This window comes from Agelaius phoeniceus, chromosome 2 (assembly GCF_051311805.1).
Source record: "Agelaius phoeniceus isolate bAgePho1 chromosome 2, bAgePho1.hap1, whole genome shotgun sequence".
In the NCBI taxonomy this organism is placed as follows: Eukaryota; Metazoa; Chordata; class Aves; order Passeriformes; family Icteridae; genus Agelaius; species Agelaius phoeniceus.
Window position 1 is genome coordinate 65,795,921 of NC_135266.1, and position 20,194 is coordinate 65,816,114.

Sequence of the window (20,194 nt, forward strand, 5' to 3'; positions counted from 1 at the left end):
GCCCCTCTAACTGCTGGGCAAGGAGGCATTTATGGTGCCCAGCAGTCTCTTTCACTGCATTCATAGGGTTTAACTGTCTGGAGCTGAGGATATACAAAAATGAGTGCATGTAAAAAGCTCTTAACAAGCCCATAATCAAGGAAAGCCACCAAGGGTTCAGTTACCATTTTAAAGTGCATTTTGTAGCAGCAAGCCTCTGAGGCTGAGTCCAAAGCTAAGTGCCTCATTCAATGCCATCACCACCTCTCTTTATTCATCAAACTGATGGCTTTCATCATCAGACTTAGCTGAATCATGTGCTTAGATTCACTCACCCTAGGCAAGGGAGAAGGAAGGAGACTATGGAAGGTTTGGCTCTATTTAACAGATTTTGGGGGATGAAATCATCAAATGGACTGACAAAATAACCAAGAATGAGCCATTTAGCAATCAGGGAACACTGTGCCCTCAACAAGTGAGAGGAAGAGCTGTAAAACAGGACTTTCAGCTCTGAATGGTCAGGATGGTTGCAATTAGTTTATGATGTGATGTCTGCATGGATTGTTTAAGGCACATCAGGTCCCTGAGTGGAGGCTCCCATTGAAGCCACAGCAGCAATCTGAGGACAGCCCACCACAGGGATTTGCAAGTTTCCAATGTTGTGCACTGGCTTTTGCTGATAGGTCTTGGTGTTTATGAGTGCAGTCATTTTGCCCACAGCAAAATCTGGTTATTGTCTCTTGGTTTGTTAATCCTTCTGTATTTATTGTTCAAGACTTGCTCATATCCAGGATATTCTTGGAGATATTAACAGTGCTTAATATTTTACCTCTTGGAGTAAGCTGTTTGCTGCATGCCACAAATCATTTCTTTATCACTTCAAAGATGAGACCTAGATCTGTGCCAAGCCACTAATGTAATTACTGTCCCTTCCCTGCTGCATCCACCATATGCAGAACCTATTCTATGTAATTATTTTCACTCACAAACACCACTCCAGACAGACAAGATCATCTTTCAAGTGCTAAGTGTTACTAAAATATGATCATGCATTATACTCACAGCAAGAGAGACAGGGAAGGCAGTCTGGAAGGGACAAGGATTACTCTGGATGGTTTAATGTTAAGGCATCCCCTGTCTGACCCTCTGGTTTGCAGTATTATAATCTGTAGATCTGGGCAGCTCCTCACTTAGGCTGGTTTTAGATCACTTTTTGAAGAGATCCATCATTCTGCATGGACCACACAAAGAGCCTAGGGGCTGTCTGGGACCCTCTTAAGTACTGGAGCCAAGGTCTTAATTCCAGCTTTGGATTGCCAAGGCTGGTTGTGCTCAGTCATGTCTGTCCCCATGCCTTGCTAGCAAATTGAGCCAGATGCAGCATTCACAATAGCAGTGTTTCACAGAGCAGGGCAAGGAGCCTGTTTCATTCCTAAATATGGAACCTCTCCAGAAAAGCTGGTCTGTGACAGTGCCAACACCTCCACTGGTACATTGCACATCATCTAAAACAGCTGCCAAGTGCCACCAGCACCTCCACTTGCTGACCCATCCCACTGGCTGGGTCCCTCCCAGCTCGAGGCTGCAGCCCCTTTTGTGAAGGTGCCATTTAGGGATCTGCACATTTCCTTCCCCTTTCAATTTCTTTTCACAACTGTAGTGGATAATGGAAGATGACAGAGGATGGTAATTACAGCAGATTGTTTGTTTTGGTTTCCTTCCTTTTTAAAAAAATGTTATAGGCATCCTAAGCATTTTAAGCAGCTGTAAAGATGGGTCTAGTATCCTGGGTAGCATAGCTGGGTAAATGCAATAACTGTAAAGCAGGCCAGAATGTGACTTTTGAGCTAAACTAGTAACTGCTCTTTACTGAAGCTGCAAAATTAGCTTAATGATTTCCACTGGGTTTGCAGCCCTTGGATTCAACTCGGATCTTCCACTGAATGTTGCAGCTGTTCAGCAGGATCTACATCCTCTGTGATTAAATAAATTGGCTGTGAGCATGTATGAATTATTAGTGGTAATGGTATGCCTTTTTGCTTTTGCAGGATCTGATCCACACAGTTGCTTACAAACAGGGATGGGTTGATTAGAAGGGAAGGAAGGGACTGAGGGGCTTTTGTCCAAGTCCTATTCACACCATAGGCACACTCCACATTTTTGGTGCATACAATAAGGGACCCCAAATGCCAGTTCTCAGCTTCAGTGCTCATGCAGACCAAGGCAGCATCAGCCCTGTTGAAGTCATGTAGAATCCTGCTGAAAGCAATGGGACATGACACACACATGCTCATAGATAAAAATATACCTCAGGGCATAAAGCAAAGCTTGTGAAACCTTTTCTTGCTGACTAGCAAGCTCTAAATCTTTGTGGAAATCTTATGCTGATGACAAATCCCTGAGCCTGGCCTGAACCTTGCCTGCAAGAGGTACTGGAGGACACAAGTGTTTTGTCAAGACACAAATCCACAGCAGGTGCATCTGCACCACAAAGGGGAACTGTCTGAAGGTCAGTCAAAACCGGCTGAAAACCAGTGATATCAAAGGACATGTCAGAGCTACAGCTTCAAGTCTTGTGGCCAGTGGGTACCTGTGACAAAACAAATATATATATATATATATAAAAGCCTTTTTGCCAGATGGGAGCTCCTGACACTCTGCTGGTCTCTGAAAGGTGTTGTGTTCACTCAAAGAAGTGTGTGAGCTTGCCCATGGCTTTATACCTTGTCCTTTGCATATAAGCATGCTTACAAAGCAGCACTCATGCTTTGGGGTCATGTGGCAGCACCAGCAATAGGCAGCAGGTTCCCATTTGATCTCGTCATCCCAGTCAGCACAGGCTGTGAGAGGAAAAGAAGCTGCACTGCTCGGTGACTGGTACTTCACAAGTGAAACTCAGTGCTGATAAGCCCCTACCCAGCTGGAGAGCCAGCTGTCACTGGGATAAGGAAGCTTTCTGACATAGTTTTCCCTTATTTGGTTTATCTCTTAATAGGAGGCACAGCTAATGGTGAGGCTCAGTGGTGGGTGCTGTGGGCTGGTTGTTAGACAGTGTTGGAATGGCTTTAAGGGCCAGCATCCATGTGTGAGATCCTTTGGAGCAATTCAACATTACAGTATATTGCATTGCTAAGGAATTTTTGACTGAATCCCAGAATTTATTTTCAGTGAAACTGGGCTTTGAACATGGCTGTACAGAAATGGGAAAAGAGGGGGCTGAATAGGGAAGGAGGTAAATCACCAAGGTTTGTGATCACTGATCCACTGTAGCATCAGAGGCAGAAAGAGCAAACAGGTACTCATGTTTGGAAAAGGATGAGCTGTGTTTGGAGAGTGGCAGTGGAAAGTGCCGTGAGCAATACTCGTGGGAAAAAACCCAAACAACAACCTGTTGCTGCAACAAAACCTAAAGAGAGCTGAAAACAAACAGTCTGTGAATGCAGTGGGCACTAGACACTCTTGCCACCTGAGGAGAGTAATTGGCAAGGGCTGAGTAAGAGCCTGTTCTGGGTTTGGAGGAGCAGCATTGTTATGCTAATAGTCCTTTCACTTGCCTGCAGTGCTGCTGTTGTGCTCTCCTGGAAGAACTGGGCAGAAGGCTTTCCCAGGACCTGTTTGTGGGGAAGGGCTGGCCGCAGTTTAATCTGGTCCAAGGCTGGTGGGTGCAAGCCCTACTACCCCCTACATACAGATGTATATATAAACACCCTGCCCTTGCAGCAGAGCCCTCTGAGCGTTTGTGAGGTCTCCCAGACAGTCTGTCCAAGTGCACAGGTAGGGTGCAAACAGCCCAGCCAGGGCACTTCACTTTGGGCAGAGCAGCTCCTGAGCTGTGGCTGCCTGGGCTGGCACTGGGCACCACGAGCAGGGTGGGAAGGGGTCAGAACCACGGCAGCACTGGCTGGGGCTGCCACAGTCCACTGGTCTGTGAAGCTGACTCTGGCATCCAGGTGCTCTTCCTCCTTTCCCCGACCATTCTCATAATCAGTGGTGATGTTCCTCCTTGCCCTATGGGGTCCTGCCCCTTCCTAGCACACTACCCATGCTGTCTGTGCTTCACAACACCTCTTGCTTTAACAGTTCAAGAGAGAATCAGCAGGGGCTTTTTTGAGAGTCTTAGGTTGTCTTTAACAAAAGTAGACTCAGTTTTGGCCTAAATTCTCTTGTATGAGAAACATCCTTTCTGAGAATTTAATTAGAAGTGACTCTCATTTACATGGATTCTACGAGCTGCCCTTAGCTCTACAGCCCTAGGGGAAAAAAAATGAAATGATACTGTGAAAGATATTAGTGAGGACATTAGAAGCAACCATACCCAGATCAGGCAGAGTTCTGAAAATACCTAGCATTCAAATGTCCTTAATTGCTTTTCTCCTGTCACAGCTGTTGGGTGAATGAATGCTCCATCTGAGAGAGGGCTGCCTCAGGGATTTCTTTTTCATTATTTGATGTAGATATGGAGACAGGAGCAGGCAATGACTGCTCAACAAGGGAAGGAAGAAATAGGCTTGAGCAGCAAGAAGAAAATTTGAACTTAGTGGAGGAAGATCCAGGAAGCTAATATTGGGCTTAAACAGGGGCCGGTGTGCTTGGAGGAGCAGCAGGGAAGCTGCTGAGCTACTTTGCTAACAGCCAAGATGCTAAGAGCGTTAAACATCTTTTGAAGAAAGATGAGATACCACTTCTGGACTTCAGGGCCTTGTTGACATGTGTCTTTGAGCAAATCAAGAGCATAATAAAATTATTTCCATATCTTAAGGAACATCAGCAATATGAGAAGCTTAGGAATCTTGAGAATGGAAACAGGAGAAATGGCAAGTTCCAGGCTCTGAGCCATCATCCCTCTCAGGACTCCTGTTAGACGGGTGTGATGTCCATAGTGACTCTGTCACAACACCTGGGGCTTTCCTGTCCTGAGAGCACGGCAGCAGAAGTGCTTTGCCAGGGAGCACTGCTCCTTATCATCAGCAGAGGAGGAGCAAGATTATGTGAGGTTGAGAGGTATGCCCAAAGGCAGCAAGTGACAGCTGTAGGGCTTGAAACCTTGTGCTCTGCCTCGCAGGTAAAAGGTACCCCTGCAAACCTTGGGAGGGCTTGCTTGGCTTTACAGCCTGTGAAGTGTCAGGTGCTCCTAGCCCATTATCTACACACTGATTTGTTTCCAATCTCATCAATAAGATCTGAGGCAAAGGAGGCAGCATTTAAATGTTGTAACATACATTGAAATGTCCTCTCTAGGCTGTCTGTGTAAAATGCTTTGCCAGCTACATCGGCCTTTTGGCAGCTGCTGCAGTGACAGCTGAGAATGCAATATGATAAAAATGCCACTTCTGCAAAACAGTCATGGTGCATAGGAGCATTGCTGATTCCCTGCGATGTCTTGTGAAGGAACAGGATTTGCCAAAACACGTCTGTTTGGGGAAGCACCAGGGCTGGAGAAAGCAAAGTGTCTTGTGAATGTTAAACCAAGTATAATAACATGTAAACGACTCAAGACCTCAGTTGTTTCCACTGAATGAATCAGGAAAACTTTGTGGAGTGTGTACCTGTGGTATGCATTGATCAAGTGGTATGAAACCTTGCTTTTGAAAGAGTGAAAAACAAAGGAAAATGGCAACAGATTAGCACAACTGACAGTTTTCCTGATGGAACCTAGGTGGACCCTGATTGATTCTTGTTTTAATTAATCAGAAGCAATCAGCTTGTAAATGCTGGCATTAATACACTTCTATTTAACCACATGTTGTGTATTCCAAACTGCATATTAAGCCATTCTGGAGAGTAGAGGAGTCCAAAAGATCTCAGATAAAAGCTTCAGAAGCGGAGCATGGCTTCTGTTGCTGAACTACTCAGACTGGCTCCATCCCACAGACCACTCTAAAACACTGCAGCAGAAGGCAGCAGTCCAAATGGTTTTCATCTATTTTTAGGAGAAGAAGAGACTTCTTTTTCTCTGGGATTCCCAAATTTCAGTTTGACACTTTGATTCCCAAGTGGCAGCCTGTGTTTAAGCTAATGGCAATTGCTTGTACAAACTTTTATTTCCTTTTCTCTCCATAGGTTTGTTGATCGGCTCTGGTTGTGCCCTCTATCCTCTTGGCTGGGACAGTGAAGAAGTCAGACAAACCTGTGGTAACCTTTCCAACCAGTTTGAATTGGGTGAGTCATCACCAGAGCATCTCAGCCACTTAAGACTCTTCTATGTGTTGGCCACAAAAGCAAACTAGGATTTTAAAAGCACAGGCTTGGGGAAGCAACCTACCAGTGTGTGGTAGGCAAATCATACTGAATAATTCTGGAATGGTGCCGAGGCAGGGGATTTCAGATAGATCTCTGGAAATATTTTCCAGAAGAACATTATAAAAGGAAATGTATGTATTTATGTATGTATGTGTGCATATTTTAAGAAATAAATCAGATTTAATGGTCTTGTAATATGGGAGCTAACACTCCTGGAGGTCGACAGGGTAGACAGAGGCATCCCATCACAGCTCACGTCAAGGTAATTCTCCAGGAGTGCAATTGGCTGTCTTTGAATTCTGGGATGTTTATGGCCTTCTAACACAAGCCTAGAGTGTATTTGTATGTCACTCACATACTTGGGAAGCTGGCAAATAACACTTGCACCCTATGTTTGCTTTCTCCCAAACAAGCTACTTGTCTTACTGCTGCTGACTGCTCTGTGCCTGGAATGAGAGCCAGGGGTGCAGCCACACGGGGCTCACACCTGTGTTTTCTCTGCAGGGGCTCTAGAAAACAAACAAGGCAACAGCAGCAACCTAAGGATTAAGCAATGTGGATGATCAGGATCTGCTGTATGAATGCACATCTGAGTCCTTGTTTAGCTGGAAGGATCAATGCAGTTGCTGATGCCCTTCTCTATAAGTATTCCCTGATCCCATGCTCTTGAGGAAGAGGGGGATCTGCATCCTCCTGAAGGAGTAGGAGGGACTGAGCACCTTGACTCCCCACAGACTTGGGAGCTTCTGCTCCTAAGCATACAGAGCTCCCCATTTCCAGCTCTTGAAAGCTAAACTTTAGTTAAGCATAGAAATTCTTTCCATAGGTGTGCGTGCAGGACTTGTACAGGGCCTGACAGTAATCCCAGTGCAAGGAATAGTACATAAAAATGGTCTAATGGGTTAAAGACAAACCTGCTGCATCATCTCTTGATTTTACACTCATGCTCCTGTCAGATTTCAGGAGTAAGGAGATTTGTTTCCATCTCAGAGGTAGTTCTTGTCAAGATGTGCAATAGAATTGAGGTTGAAAGATTAAAAATTACTGCTTTGGGACAGATGCTCCAGGCCACTCCCCCTACAGAATTCCTGTGGTGTTTTGAGTACATTTGATCTGGCAGGGGACCAGAAATTCTCATAACCAGTATGAGTACCCATCACTACAGTGCCGCTGATGTCTTATCAGCAACCACCTATGGTGTTGCTCGGGGGATGTTTAATGTACTCTAGAAGCCTTACCTTGTTATTCTGAACCTTAATTTCCTTCTGAGCTGTTGATATTAAATTTGCTCTTCAGCAAAGTATAAAAGTTCCTGCAAATTTTTTATTCACCTAATAATAGAAAGATTTAAACACAGAGGAGAGAGAACAATAAGAACAGAAATGTGTAGTTAACTAGCAGAAAAAAAGTGTTCCAGAATTAGATTCCCAGCTCCATGGAAAGATGTGTCAAAGGATAGAAAGTAGTAGAAAGACCAGGCAAAACTCTGTGGTAATGTTGCAGGCAAGATTCAGGTTCATCCCTGCCCATGGCCAATCCTGTGTGGAAGGCTGAAGTAGCTCCTGGCCAGCCCATTGAGCAGTGCACCCTTTGAAAGGCCAGCTAGCACCTCACTGGTGCACGCCAGTTCCTGCTCTTCCATGCCAGGCATGTGAGCAGCTCTGCTTCTGGGGCTCCAGCTTGTGTCCTATGTTTGTTCCCAGGTGCAGAAAAGTATTACCTTCCAGGTTGTTTCTCTGCAGAGTCACAGAAGGTGGGTGTTGTGACAGTGTGAGCTCTCCAAAGCACTTGGGCTGTTACCCAAATACAAACTGTTAGCCTTAAACACTGTCATGTCCACAGTCTGAGCAGTCTCCAAGACCGCCTTCACTGTCTCAGTCTTGACTCATGAGTCAGATATTTGCCAAAATTGAGTTACTCTGCCTTAAAAGTCAGTGAAGAAACCAATGTAAAAAATGTCATCTGGCAGCTCTCCTTCCAGGTACGCAGGACCAAGAGAAGTCTTGCATTAACTGTGAATTCTCTCTGTGTTTTCTGGAGCTGGAGCACACAGTCCCTGTGTGACACATGCCTAGACTTGACAGCAGTGCTGGTCTCACTGATCTGCTGCAATCATATGTCAACACATTAATTAACAGATCATAATGAGAGCTGAAATTTGCTGCAGTGATTTCTGCTAGGCAGCCCTGCCACTAAACATCTTTCCACGTACGTTGGCAGTGAACTTAAATGCTTGGCTATGATTTTTTTTTACTTAATGTCAGTGTCTGTTTGATGGTGTGTTATCAAAACCATCTGTAAAGAAGAGGTACTGTCCGAGGGCCATTTAATAACCATGCTGCTAGTCTTCCATAAATACCTCTTGGTTGGTGATAACCCCAACCCTCTAGGTCTCTTCTGAATCATTAGGGACTGGCATACTCATTATAGCCTACAGGCCAAAAATGATGTTTCAAAGACTTAATCTTACTAAGTCTCGAGACAAATTTAAGTAATTATTGCTTTCATTTGAATATTTAATTTGATTAAGCTGTAATGATATGGTTTTTGTTCCTGAGCCTGTGAAATGGGTTGTCTGAAGAACAATGCTGCATTCAAAATCTGCTCTCAGAAAATCTGAGCTGCTGTGAGCCCTGCACTGGTTTGTTAATGGGAGAAAAGGTGATGATGCAGTGCTGGTCCTGCACCCCTTGCTGCTGTGGGTGCCAGTGAGGATGACACAGAGAGGATAATTCAGCTCCTGGTTGCTCTCAAAGGAGAAGTCTTCACAGGAATGCTGATCAGCAGACAGCATTCAGCCTTCTCTGCCAGGATGGCAGAGCAAGTGCTGCAGCCTGGGCTACAGGGAACATGTGTCAGCAGCTGGGAGAGGATCAAAGCTCAACAGGTTTGACCACAGAGCCAGCAAAGGTGGGGGTTCTGCACTGATGCTTGTTCTGGACTTAGAAAAAGTCAGGGGGAAAAATGGTTGAGGTTGAAGGTAGAAAATAAAAGCCAGGAGCTGCAATCTATATTATAGGAGGATGAAGAAGAACAAGAGGCAGGTACAGATGAGGGACTGCAAAAACTGTCTTGAGAAGCAGCTGAATTGTGCACTGTGATGTGTAATGTCAACCAGAAATATACTAGAATAAATAATTAAATGAAAACTTTTGCTTAAAGAAAGCATGACAAACTCCTGCCCCCATAACATGCTCATAACTAGAGAGAATAAATAAATAGCAATGCTAAGAACCCAGGAAAAAAAAGACTAATATTTAGTGGGTGTGCTAGATAAGAAATGCCATATCTTCAGGCACTCTGAAAAGGTATTAGACTAATAGGCACTCCAAATAGTGCTGAGATGGCCCATATGGTGATGAAGGGACCCCTCACTCCACCCCTGCCAAACACACACATTTCTGTGTAGATTCCAAAGTAGTACTTAAAAAGGCTGCAGGAAAAATAACTATGCCTTTAATTTAAGTGGATTTGAGTATTCTTTTCTAGAAAACCTGAGCTGACAGTGTAAAATACCCAGCAGTTTACTGCTCTCTTTAAAAACTGATATTTATTTGATTTTTATTAAGCAAACTATGTGCAAAGGATTCACTTAAACACTTACGTATTTAATTGTGCTATTTTTTTCAATCAAATAAAAATGGTTGTAAAGCTCCATCTCTGACAAAGAGGAGTTATTCTTCAAATGAAGATACCCTGCCAAGGACAACTCCATTTGTTGATTAAATTACATTCAATAGCTGAGCAGTTTTGCAAAGGGGCATGGGGAATAGCCTCCATAAGCAGACACCATAAAGACCTCCATAAGGAGGCTTGTGTACCTGTAGAGGGGCTTGCTCCCTGCTCTTCTCTAGAAGTATGGTTTTGCCATCATGAAAAGAAACCCACTGATAGATTAGGCCTTTGACAAATGACCTCTTGCAAATATTGTTGAGAGGCCAAGGCCATGATAGGTCTGTTCTGTGTTGCTCTGCTTGTAGTTCCCAGCTTTGCAGCAGTCAGCATGACCTCTATGAAGGTCTTGGAGCCCCGCTCCCTATTGCAGCATCCCATCTGGATCACAGGTCACACGTGGAGCAGATTTCTCACTGAAACACTAGATTATGAACATGAGAAATCTTCTACCACTGTTTTAGGGTGTTAACTTCTAGAAATAGGGCAATACAAATAAATGAAAGTAAGAAAAAAAGAAATGTTTATGTTTTAAGCCAGCACAGCTGCTTGCTCATTGACTGAGTCAAAGTCTGTCCTGTAATTTGGCAACAGGCTAACAGTGCCTGAGGTGGAGACTGGAGTAGGAACTGAGCAGTGCTCAGAGGGACTGCCTTTCACTGAGGATGGATCAAAATCACCCTGATCTCTTGTCACCACGCAAACTGTTACTGTTAGGTTGCATTATTCACACCCTGGACTTGCCTGTGGGCCCATTCAGGGCAGCAGTGACGTGGCATAGCAGGATGGAGCTGCTGACTGAAGGGTGTAAAAGTGAGTCAGATCTACAAAATCCCTGGTTCTGCAAAAGGAATTAGCAGGCAATTTCCTAAAAGTAACTGTCATTATGGCATATCATATAGGACACATTCAATCTTTCTGAGCTAGAGGCACTAATACCATTTTATTTTCATTTCTAAATGTAATACATAAGAAAACAGATGGAAAAGGAGTGTTTTATCAGGCAATTCATTAAAGTGAGGGACTCTGCATTAAGGTTAAAGTATGCACAATAGTGAAGACTGCACTAGACATTTGCAAAATCTTCCACATTGTGCATATTTAAGCTGTGTGAAGAAATCTTCTCAACTTGCATGCCTGTTTTAAAGGGGCAATGTGAGTGTACACGTGAACACATTTGTATTGGTTTTGAAAGTCTAAAAATCAGTGTGAAAATTCATTTTTGTCCATTGATTTCCCTGGATATGCATGTGGAAACTGTTCAGTTTTACATGCTGATTTCTGTTGTGATGAGTGCAGAGGCAGCCAAGTTGCACAGGAGGTCCCAGAGAGGTCAGGGCATGCTCAATTTAACTCACAAAATCAAGCCTTGGCTCAATTTGGCATCTGGTGAAACAGCACTACAAGACCAATGCCTAAGAGCCCAAACAGCAAAATGTTTATCTAGAGTAAGATTCACTTATTGAAACATAGATGATTCATGTCATCATGAGCCACCAGCTGCCACTTCCCAACCACCAGATGTATGAAGTGATGCTAGGTACTTATTAGCCAGGGAGAGTGAAGACATGAAATTTAAGATAAACTCTGTTTTTAACTGAACTTTTTTGGAACTACTTGGCAGATACTTTTTCTTTCTTTGACAAAATACAGTAGCTCTATCTCTTCCTTCATGGTCAGAGACATCCTTGACCTGGGGTCAGCTGCAGCAGCAACCAAAGCTGATAGCTCCAAATACACAGCTTCGCTTGCTGTGTATAGACTGCTGTGAAAGGGCACACCTGGCCAAAGTCACTATCTAGAGAGAAGCATAAAAGCCTGGCTCCCATCCTGAACTAACCAAGCAGCTGTATTGGCCTCAAAAGCTCTCAGGAACTTCTCTTGTGATGGATATTTGTTTCAAAAATCATTATTATTAAGGTTCCCTTTTGCTACTTTTAGAGGGCTTGAAATATCTTAAAGAAAACCATTGCCTTGATAATTACTTTTGCTGTGGAAATGTTAAATGATCTTTAAAGCACTTTCCAAGCAAACAGTGAAGTTACTAAAACAGCTTGAAAAGAAAGCAGAAAGCAGTGTGGATGTAAAAAAGGCTTTGTCAACTATTTAATTTGTCTTAGGTGGCATCATTTCAGCATCTGGTTGAGTGTTGACATTGAGTGCTAAAATATCAAGAAAAGGATTTAGAAGGGAGGACAATTTGTTAGTATCCTATTAAAAGCAAAACATTCAATGGTGTTTTTCTATAAGCAATCTATCTGAAAAAGGCATTTTTCTTGTTTGCAGATCCTCTGCAAACAGCACGGAGATTTCACACATTCATTTTTTGACTGGGGCTGAGCACAACCTTTACAAGCATACTTGAGCTGCAGCTGCTGAGTTCTTAGATAAATGACTGAGTAAACTATGTGCTAGTAAAGGAAGTATTCCATCAAGAAACATTTCCTCTTTAGTGCTACCCAAACAGCTTCCATTCTTAAATCTTTGTAAGCTTTTGGTGACTATATCAAGGTCCACATATATTCTGTCTAACATAAGGAGAAACTATTTACAAGAGCACAAAGTGGCAGGTCAGGGGGGAATCGCTTCACACTGAAACCTAATATCTAGGTTTAGATATTAGGAAGAAATTCTTTACTGTGAGGGTGGTGAGGAATAGGTTGCCCAGAGAAGCTGTGGATGCCCCATCCCTGGCAGTGTTCAAGGCCAGGTTGGATGATCTAAGCAATCTGGTCTAGTGAAAGTTGTACCTGCCCACAACCAAGGGGTGGAAGTAGATGATCTTTAAGGTCCCTTCCAGCCCTGTCCATTCTATCATTCTATTATAAGCCTCATACCTTTGTTGGCAGAATTAGACATGGTCATGCAAGAACCTTCTGCAGTCAGTGGACATAGGAAGCAGCATCCAGAGAGGGACTCAGACCACCTGGAGCAACTACTTGGTACTCTTTATTATTCAAAAAGTGCAACTGAACTGGTTGTTTGGAATCCCTTCCCAGTTGAAAGGGAGAAAAATAGGAGCTACCTGAGCATGGTTCATCTGCTGTACTTTACATGTTTACTTTAAGAGGAAATACAACACAAGTGATTTTTCTTCTTCGTAGTCTCTGAAGGGAGTCTGGGGTACTAGTCCAGTGTGAATCTTGGCATTGTGTGTGTTCTAAGAGAGAGGAAATTGATTTCACTTCTGAACTAGGTGAGCTTTCTGCTGACATCTTGCAGGAGGCTAAGAAACCTCCTCATTAGCAGCACATAAGCTATTTGCTCCTGGGAATTTGAGCTTTGTAATTGACACTGGGTATTGGTTTCTCCTTCATTGCTCCATGATAAATGCACACCTACAGCAAATTTGAGGTTTGATTAAACAAAATTATGTGATCCTCCAAAGAAAGGAGTATTTGATCATATATATGTGTCTACATACAGCAAGACTAAAAAATTTCAATTTGGCTTTTTTTTTCCTCACTTTTTACCCTTCAGAACTTTATGAAATTTTATGCATTTAGTAAAGACCAATTCTAAGTTACCAAAATAGCTTGAAAAAAATACACGCATTAAAAAATCATACATTTTTTTAAAAGTTAAATCCGTTGAGAAGATCATATCTGCAACAGAAAAAGTAACCAGCTCCACTGAATTCATTATTTTGTATCAGGCTGTTTTCTGAGCTGCAGTTTTACCTTATATAGTGTTCTTTCTTTGTTTCACTTAACTACTTTAATTCTTTCTGGAGGCATTCCAAGTTTAAACTTCTTTTCCTGCTTTTGCATCTGATTTCGCATGACAGTTTTTCATTGTTACTGTGTCAAGAAAAAGATCTTCAGCTATTTAATTTATCTTGGCTTTGTTTCAAAATAGGTTTAACTTCTTATTAATTAGCTGATTATCTTTTACATTCATTTATGTCTTTCAAATTTCCAAATCCCAGTATATCCCTTAGCATCACACTTTTTTCTTTTTTTTTTTTCTGACTACTTTTCCAACACCCTGATTGATTATGTGAATTCACATTCTCTGTAGTACTGTACTCTCTTTTGAATCTGTTAATTAGAATTCCTGCACAACTTCTTGGAAGTAAAAATTGTAGGTTTTATTTTTGAAGGTATATAATTTGTTCTCTACAGTGTGGCTAATTCTGAAACCTTTTCTCCTTCAACTTGGAAAATAGGCTGTACTTAAGGTTAATTGATTAGAGTTTGCCAAGTACTCCAGACTGTGAGTCCAGGATAGTCTTAAAATTAACAGCAAAAAAGGTACAAATATTTAAGATACTAAGTCTTGCAATTAACAGGCTTGCATCCAAGATACTTTCATATTCAGGATATTTTTTCATAAGTGGCAATTATTGGTTATTTTAGATTAAACCATATGTTATTTCCAAGACCTTGATAACTATATGTGATAATTATTTATAAGACATCATGAATAGAAATCCTGGTAAAATTACATTTTGGCAACTGGATCCTGGCACAGCTCCATGGTAGATCAAGTATCTACATATTTTCTGTTGCCAAATTTTACTTACTCCCAAATTTGTCTTAATCTTTATTTGCCTATATATTCAAGAGGAGGAGGGAAGCAAGGGGATGCATTTCTTGGCCTCAAGGATCACATTAGAAATCAGGAAAAGACATGGAAGTGCTTTTTAGTAAGCCCATTCATCACTGCAAAACTACCTTTCCATATTTACTGATTTCTTTTGATTTAGTAAATACTGTCTTATGTTCCATGGGACTCTTTTCTGTAAATCTCCTTTTGATAGTGTCCTTGCTCTCCGTAATTTTTGTCCTCTGTCCTCAGGAAACATGATTTTTCTCAGTCCTCTTAAGAAAGAGTGGAATGTTTCCAGTCTTTCATTTCTTTATTTGCTTGGAAAATGGCCATCCATGCCTATAGCTGAAAGCTCCATTATTCTGTTATTTCAGTGCTCATCCTGACACTCTCTTGCTGCCAATCCCAGTAAAACAAAGGTGAAAACAAAGTTCTTAATGGCTGGCTACAAAATTCTCTGAGCCAACTTGGACAGTCCTGCTTCACTGAACAACAAAGAGCTCCAATTATTTATGTTCTCTTAAAAAAAAAAAAAAAATCTAGTATTAACAAAGTGCTGAAGTGCTGAAGCCACAGCTTCTCCCTCAATAGTGACCTGTCAGGTGTAGACTGATTTGTTTAAAGCAACACCAGTTCTGTGCAGAGAAGCAAGCTGCTGTGATGCTTGTCATCTCTATTAGATGAAAAAAAGCACTTCAGCTGCTGGGAATTTACTTTGGCACAAACTCAGATCAGCCCATCTTAGGAGCAAGAACATGTGCACATTGTTGCTCTCACCTCCACACCCTCAATGGATGGGGACTCCTCTACCTATGTGTATGTGTGGTATATATATATATAGGGTTTTTTTTGGGTTTTTTTTGTGTGTGTATGTGTGTGTATTCCAATGCATCTTTCACGGAAACAACAGAGCTTTTGTGCCTTTCTGTGTGTGTGAAAATTGACATGCTTTCAACAACTGCTTTAATTCTATCAAGTATTTAGGTAGTGTTGCTTCTCATTTTAGAACTTTGACATTAAAAAAAAAGGGAAACTGCAGTACTGGATTTCTAATCTTTTATATGACAGGCTCCATGAATGCAAACTGCTCTATTTGATGGTTGAATTTAAGCCTCATTTCTGCAAATCTCTTCAACATTTGCTTACCACTGAAACACAACTAGTCCTGCTGGTGTCAGTGCAGTAATAGCTTCTCAACTCTGCTTTTTATAAAGCTTTCTGTTACTTTTAAAATGAGTGTTTCATATCAATGTGAAGCAGAAGTCATTTTACAAAAACTGTAACCCAATTATTGATAACCAACAATCTTTCTTTAGGATGCAGTAGACTAAAATAGGCCGTACATGTGGTAAAATGAGAACACCAAAGCAGAAACAACTCCAAAATGTTTTCCTCCTTGTGTAATATAGGGTTATAAAATGCCTGTCATTGTTTTATTTTGACATGTGGCTATGCGATGTAGGCATTCATTGCAATGGGTACCTTTGAGATGGATTATCTCTAGTCTTGTATCTATCCTTAACTATACTTGCAATGAAAAGTATAGCCAAGTCCTATACCTTCAGACACCTGCCCTGCTGCAGGCTCCTTTTCAGCACAGCAGCTTGAAATTCTGTTCTGCTCAGCATCATCCGAGTACAGATCAAGCTGTTCTTTCCAAGGCCTCCCATTGCTCTTGACATGGGCTGGAAATAATGGCCAGGTTTATTGCTGTGTTATTATTGCTGTAAGGTCAAGCTCCCAGCTCTTTCATCCATTCTCCTGCTCTCCCATTCTTTCATTTGCTCTTCTTGACCCAACTCACACTTGTGAACCATATTGCATTTGTTAGATCAAGAGGCTGCCTGCCTGCTGTGCCTCAGAGCATTAAGTAGGGCAGTGGTCCTTTGGGTCCTTTCCCTGGGGAATGGATCATGGTCTGGAGAAATGAATGTTATTCTCTTCAGCCAAGAGTGAATGTATGTGTTATATCTGTTGAACACATCTCTGGCACAGATTTAACAGTTCTTTCTTCTTAATATGTACACACATACTCTCTCCCACTGCCGAGGTACAAAAGTTGAAATCACACCATATAAAAAGGTCAAATTTACTTCATTCTGTCCTGCTTAGGTTACAGCTTTGGGCAGTGACACCAGGTTAATCTTCAAGCTCTTTTTAAAGTAGTATTTTGACATTTTCTCTACCTGGAAACATCATGATGAGAAAAATTTACTTTTTCAAGCTGCACTTAAAATTCTCTAGTAGTTTTTGGAATATTTCACAATTTAAAAAGACCTATCAGATGGAGTCCATCTCATCACAAGAAATGCTGTAGCACACCGTACTCTGGTATAAACATGATAATTTTCAAAGTGATCCAGTGAGTTTAAACCTCTGGTGTAGGCTTAAGTCAGTTTTTGAAATTCCCAGCAGAAGCTAAGGACAGGGTGTGTACACAGACAAAGCAATAGGTGGCCCAGAGACAGGTCTCTCTACAGACTGCTGAGTGATGGGGCACATGTCAGCATCAGGGACATTGCCAGGCACTAGACAGCTCTCCAGGGTTTCTGATGGCCTTTTCTTCAGGAAGTCAGACTCTCTGTGCAGTCTTCTGTAAGGAAGGCAAGAATGGTGCTATCTACAGAGCACAACTAGATGACAAACCAAGTAAATCTCTCTATCTGCTCCAGCACATTAAGGAGAGAGGATAGTGAGCCCAAGCCAAGGCCACAAGTCCTCAAGTCCTCTTGATCACATCAGGATCTTTGTTTCACTGAACATTTTTAAAATAAAAATTTGTGAGGGTTATGAAGAAAAAAATTAAACAAGTATTATGCTTCCTGCTGAGGTGCCAGCCTGAGATCTTCAAAGTGACCAGGAGCATAAGTGTTGCCTCCCACTAATGTCTCCTTACAAAGCCTGCCAGACAATATCCTGCAAACAGTCAGTGGCAGTGCTGTCTGCCTTGAGGCATGCGAATGCCTTGGACATGTTAAGATGAACAGATATTTTGTGTTTCTTGTGCCTGAGGCAGGATTAGTTGAGTTGATAATTGCCTGAACCTCAAGCCTGGCCCTCAGGGATGCCATTGGGACAGAATGCCAGCATGACACCTATTTCTAGATGGAAACTCTGTTGATACCTTCTGTTCTCTGAAGGGAAGGATGGTTTCTGCTGCTTTTGGGAAGGCTGGGAAAGAAGTCTTGCATTGCTGCTTTTGTCTTACTGAGAGCACTCGCTGCTCAAAGCTGGGTGATATCACCCAAGGTGTCAACAACACAGAAAGAGCCTCAGTGCTAACAAGTCCCAAGCACTCAAAAAGGACAAAGATGATGCAGCCCAAATGAAAATTGATTCTGAGATGGAGTGAAATCCTGAGGAGTAGCAACAGCCATCTCCTTGCTTTTGGACATGTCTAAAGAGGCTTCCTCCCTGCTGCAGCTGCTGTTTTCCTGATCTACTCCCCTACTGCAGGCACAGTGCTGAAAGGGAAATAATCACTTTATGGTCCACTATGGGATTCCCCAGCACCATTTACTGTTGATGAGTTTGACTGTATAAAGATGCTGAGGCCGTTAAATTGATTGAAAGCCATATTGTGACGCTCATTAGACAGAAGATGGGTGAATTTTTCAGTAATGGGTTGTGACCTCAAGCAGGGGTAGGGAAATTTGTCAATTTTTTATTTCTAGGCTTTGTGCTTCCATTTCCACAGCAGCCCCCATACAGGTCTTCCCCTGATGCCGCTCTCCTTTGGGGATGGTCAGGGTCAATGCCTGTGTGAGGGGATGTGAGCAGGTCGCCCTGGCCCTGGGTTAGGATCTCCCAGCAGTTCTCAGCCACATCCAGCTTCCAATTCCCGCACTGCAGTGGCAAAGCCTGAATTATGTCCTGCATTCCCTGTTGGAGATGGGCACACAAGTGGGCTGAAATCTCAGAAAAGTGTTTTCCTGGGCAGGCAGAAGGGGAGGGTGGTGGCGACGGCACTTTCCCCCCATCTAACGCTGACCCTTGTCCCTGTGTTTGCCTTGCAGGGACCTGCCACATCGGCTGGGCCTACTACTGCACGGGCGGGGGCGCGGCGGCCGCCATGCTGGTGTGCACCTGGCTCGCCTGCTTCTCGGGCAAGAAGCAGAAGCAATACCCCTACTGAGCCAGCCCCGGGCAGGGGCCTGCCAGGCTCGCCCAGGCCTGCTGGACAACAGCGACGGACAAGGAATTTTCAAGTGCTTTCTCTCAGGAGCAGGACGGCGGGCAGCCCCAGGGTGGCAGGGAGGTGCGAAGCCACCCGGCCGGGCTGGGCAGGGACCGGCTCTCTCACCTGAGCCTGCTCAGGGTCTGCTCCAAAAAAATATAAGCAAGTAAAACTCTGCTTTGGCAAAGGGTGAAATTCTGCATGCACCAATTACTGGACAGGCTGGTGAGGGGGGGCAGCGCCCACGTGCTGGGGTAGCGCCTGGCAGCCCCTCAGTGCGGCGCTCCCGAAAGCACACACGCACGCACGCACAGATGTTGACCATGGCACAAAATAAGTAGAGGGGGAAACTTTTTTTTGGTGCGATTCTTCTTTCTTTTCCTTTTTGTTTTCTCTCCTTTTTTTTTTTTTTTTTTTTTTTTACTTCTCTCTGGTGGTTTAAGACTTGGTGTTGCAACACTTTTTAATCTAGACATTAAACTTAATAAACGGACCAATAAGCCACTTAATCAGTATTTTGTATAATCTCTACACATTTTTCTTCCCCAAACATTTATCCACTGCTTATTCAGCCCTATATAACTTTTATTAAGACTCTGTGTTTTCAGCATTATTACAAAATGCAAAATAATTACTTGGCATATGTACCCTTACTATAGTACTTTTTATGAAATGCAGTAAATGGACATTTTCATGTCCATTGGAAATTCCACTCGCGGTACTGTAGAGCTCTGTTGGTTATGTACAACTAACAGCAAACTTCTTCCAGACATAGATTTCTGTTGCTGTTATGTTTAGCTCATTGATGTTGTATTGTGCTGTACCATGTTTATTATTTCAATATTCATTTTTGTAAAATATATATATAATATGTGCTATTTTATGTTTGTATTTGAAAAAATCTCTGTAAATAAATTTTTCCTTGATCAATACCTGCAACGTATGGTTGTGCCAGTAGATGAAACAGTTCCTATCCCAACTCTCCACCGGAAAAATTCTCAGAAATACTCAGGACTTTTATAACCATGCTGTATCCTTTTACCCCATAAAACACAGACACATTTAGTGTTCAGTTACACTGCCTGAGGAGAGACATCTACTGCCACTGGAGACATTCTGGCATATTCCACATTTTTTCCTGCTCCTGTCAGGTGTCCTGAAGGATTTCAGCAAGACTTTCCCCATTGTGTCTTGGCTGCTGCAGACTCAGAATTTCACACAAACTATATATCCCAATTCAGCCAACTGAAATAAGCCTTTTCTTCCTTAACACCAGTAGCTCTGATCAAATACCTACCAGGCAGCATTCTCTGCACAGGACACTGGCACTGTACCTAAAAAACTTAAAAAATCAATCTTTTATTTTCTTTATTTAAAGCAATGTGAACTTAATTTATAAGTTCATAACCAATTTATTTAATCATAACTAAAATAATGTTATTCCCTTTCAAATTTGTTTTTCTGATCCCGTTTTCCCAGTATTATGTTTCTGTTGAGTATATTTAGGTTACCATCTATGTTTCAGCTGCAATTCTGGTGGTTAATAACACTTAGAGCTGAACAAATCTGGCATCA

The 20,194-nt window shown here is 42.4% G+C and overlaps 1 protein-coding gene across 1 annotated transcript in view; it reads left to right on the top strand.

Moving 5' to 3' along the window:
- Nucleotides 1–19,551, top strand: part of LHFPL6 (LHFPL tetraspan subfamily member 6) — a 137,488-nt gene extending 117,937 nt beyond the window's left edge. Inside the window, exons 3-4 of the mRNA XM_054655080.2 lie at nt 6,040–6,138; nt 18,459–19,551. Coding sequence (XP_054511055.1) covers nt 6,040–6,138; nt 18,459–18,577 — 218 coding nt within the window. The 3' untranslated portion in view covers nt 18,578–19,551. The remainder of the gene's footprint in view (nt 1–6,039; nt 6,139–18,458) is intronic.
- The last annotated feature ends 643 nt before the right edge of the window (nt 19,552–20,194 follow it).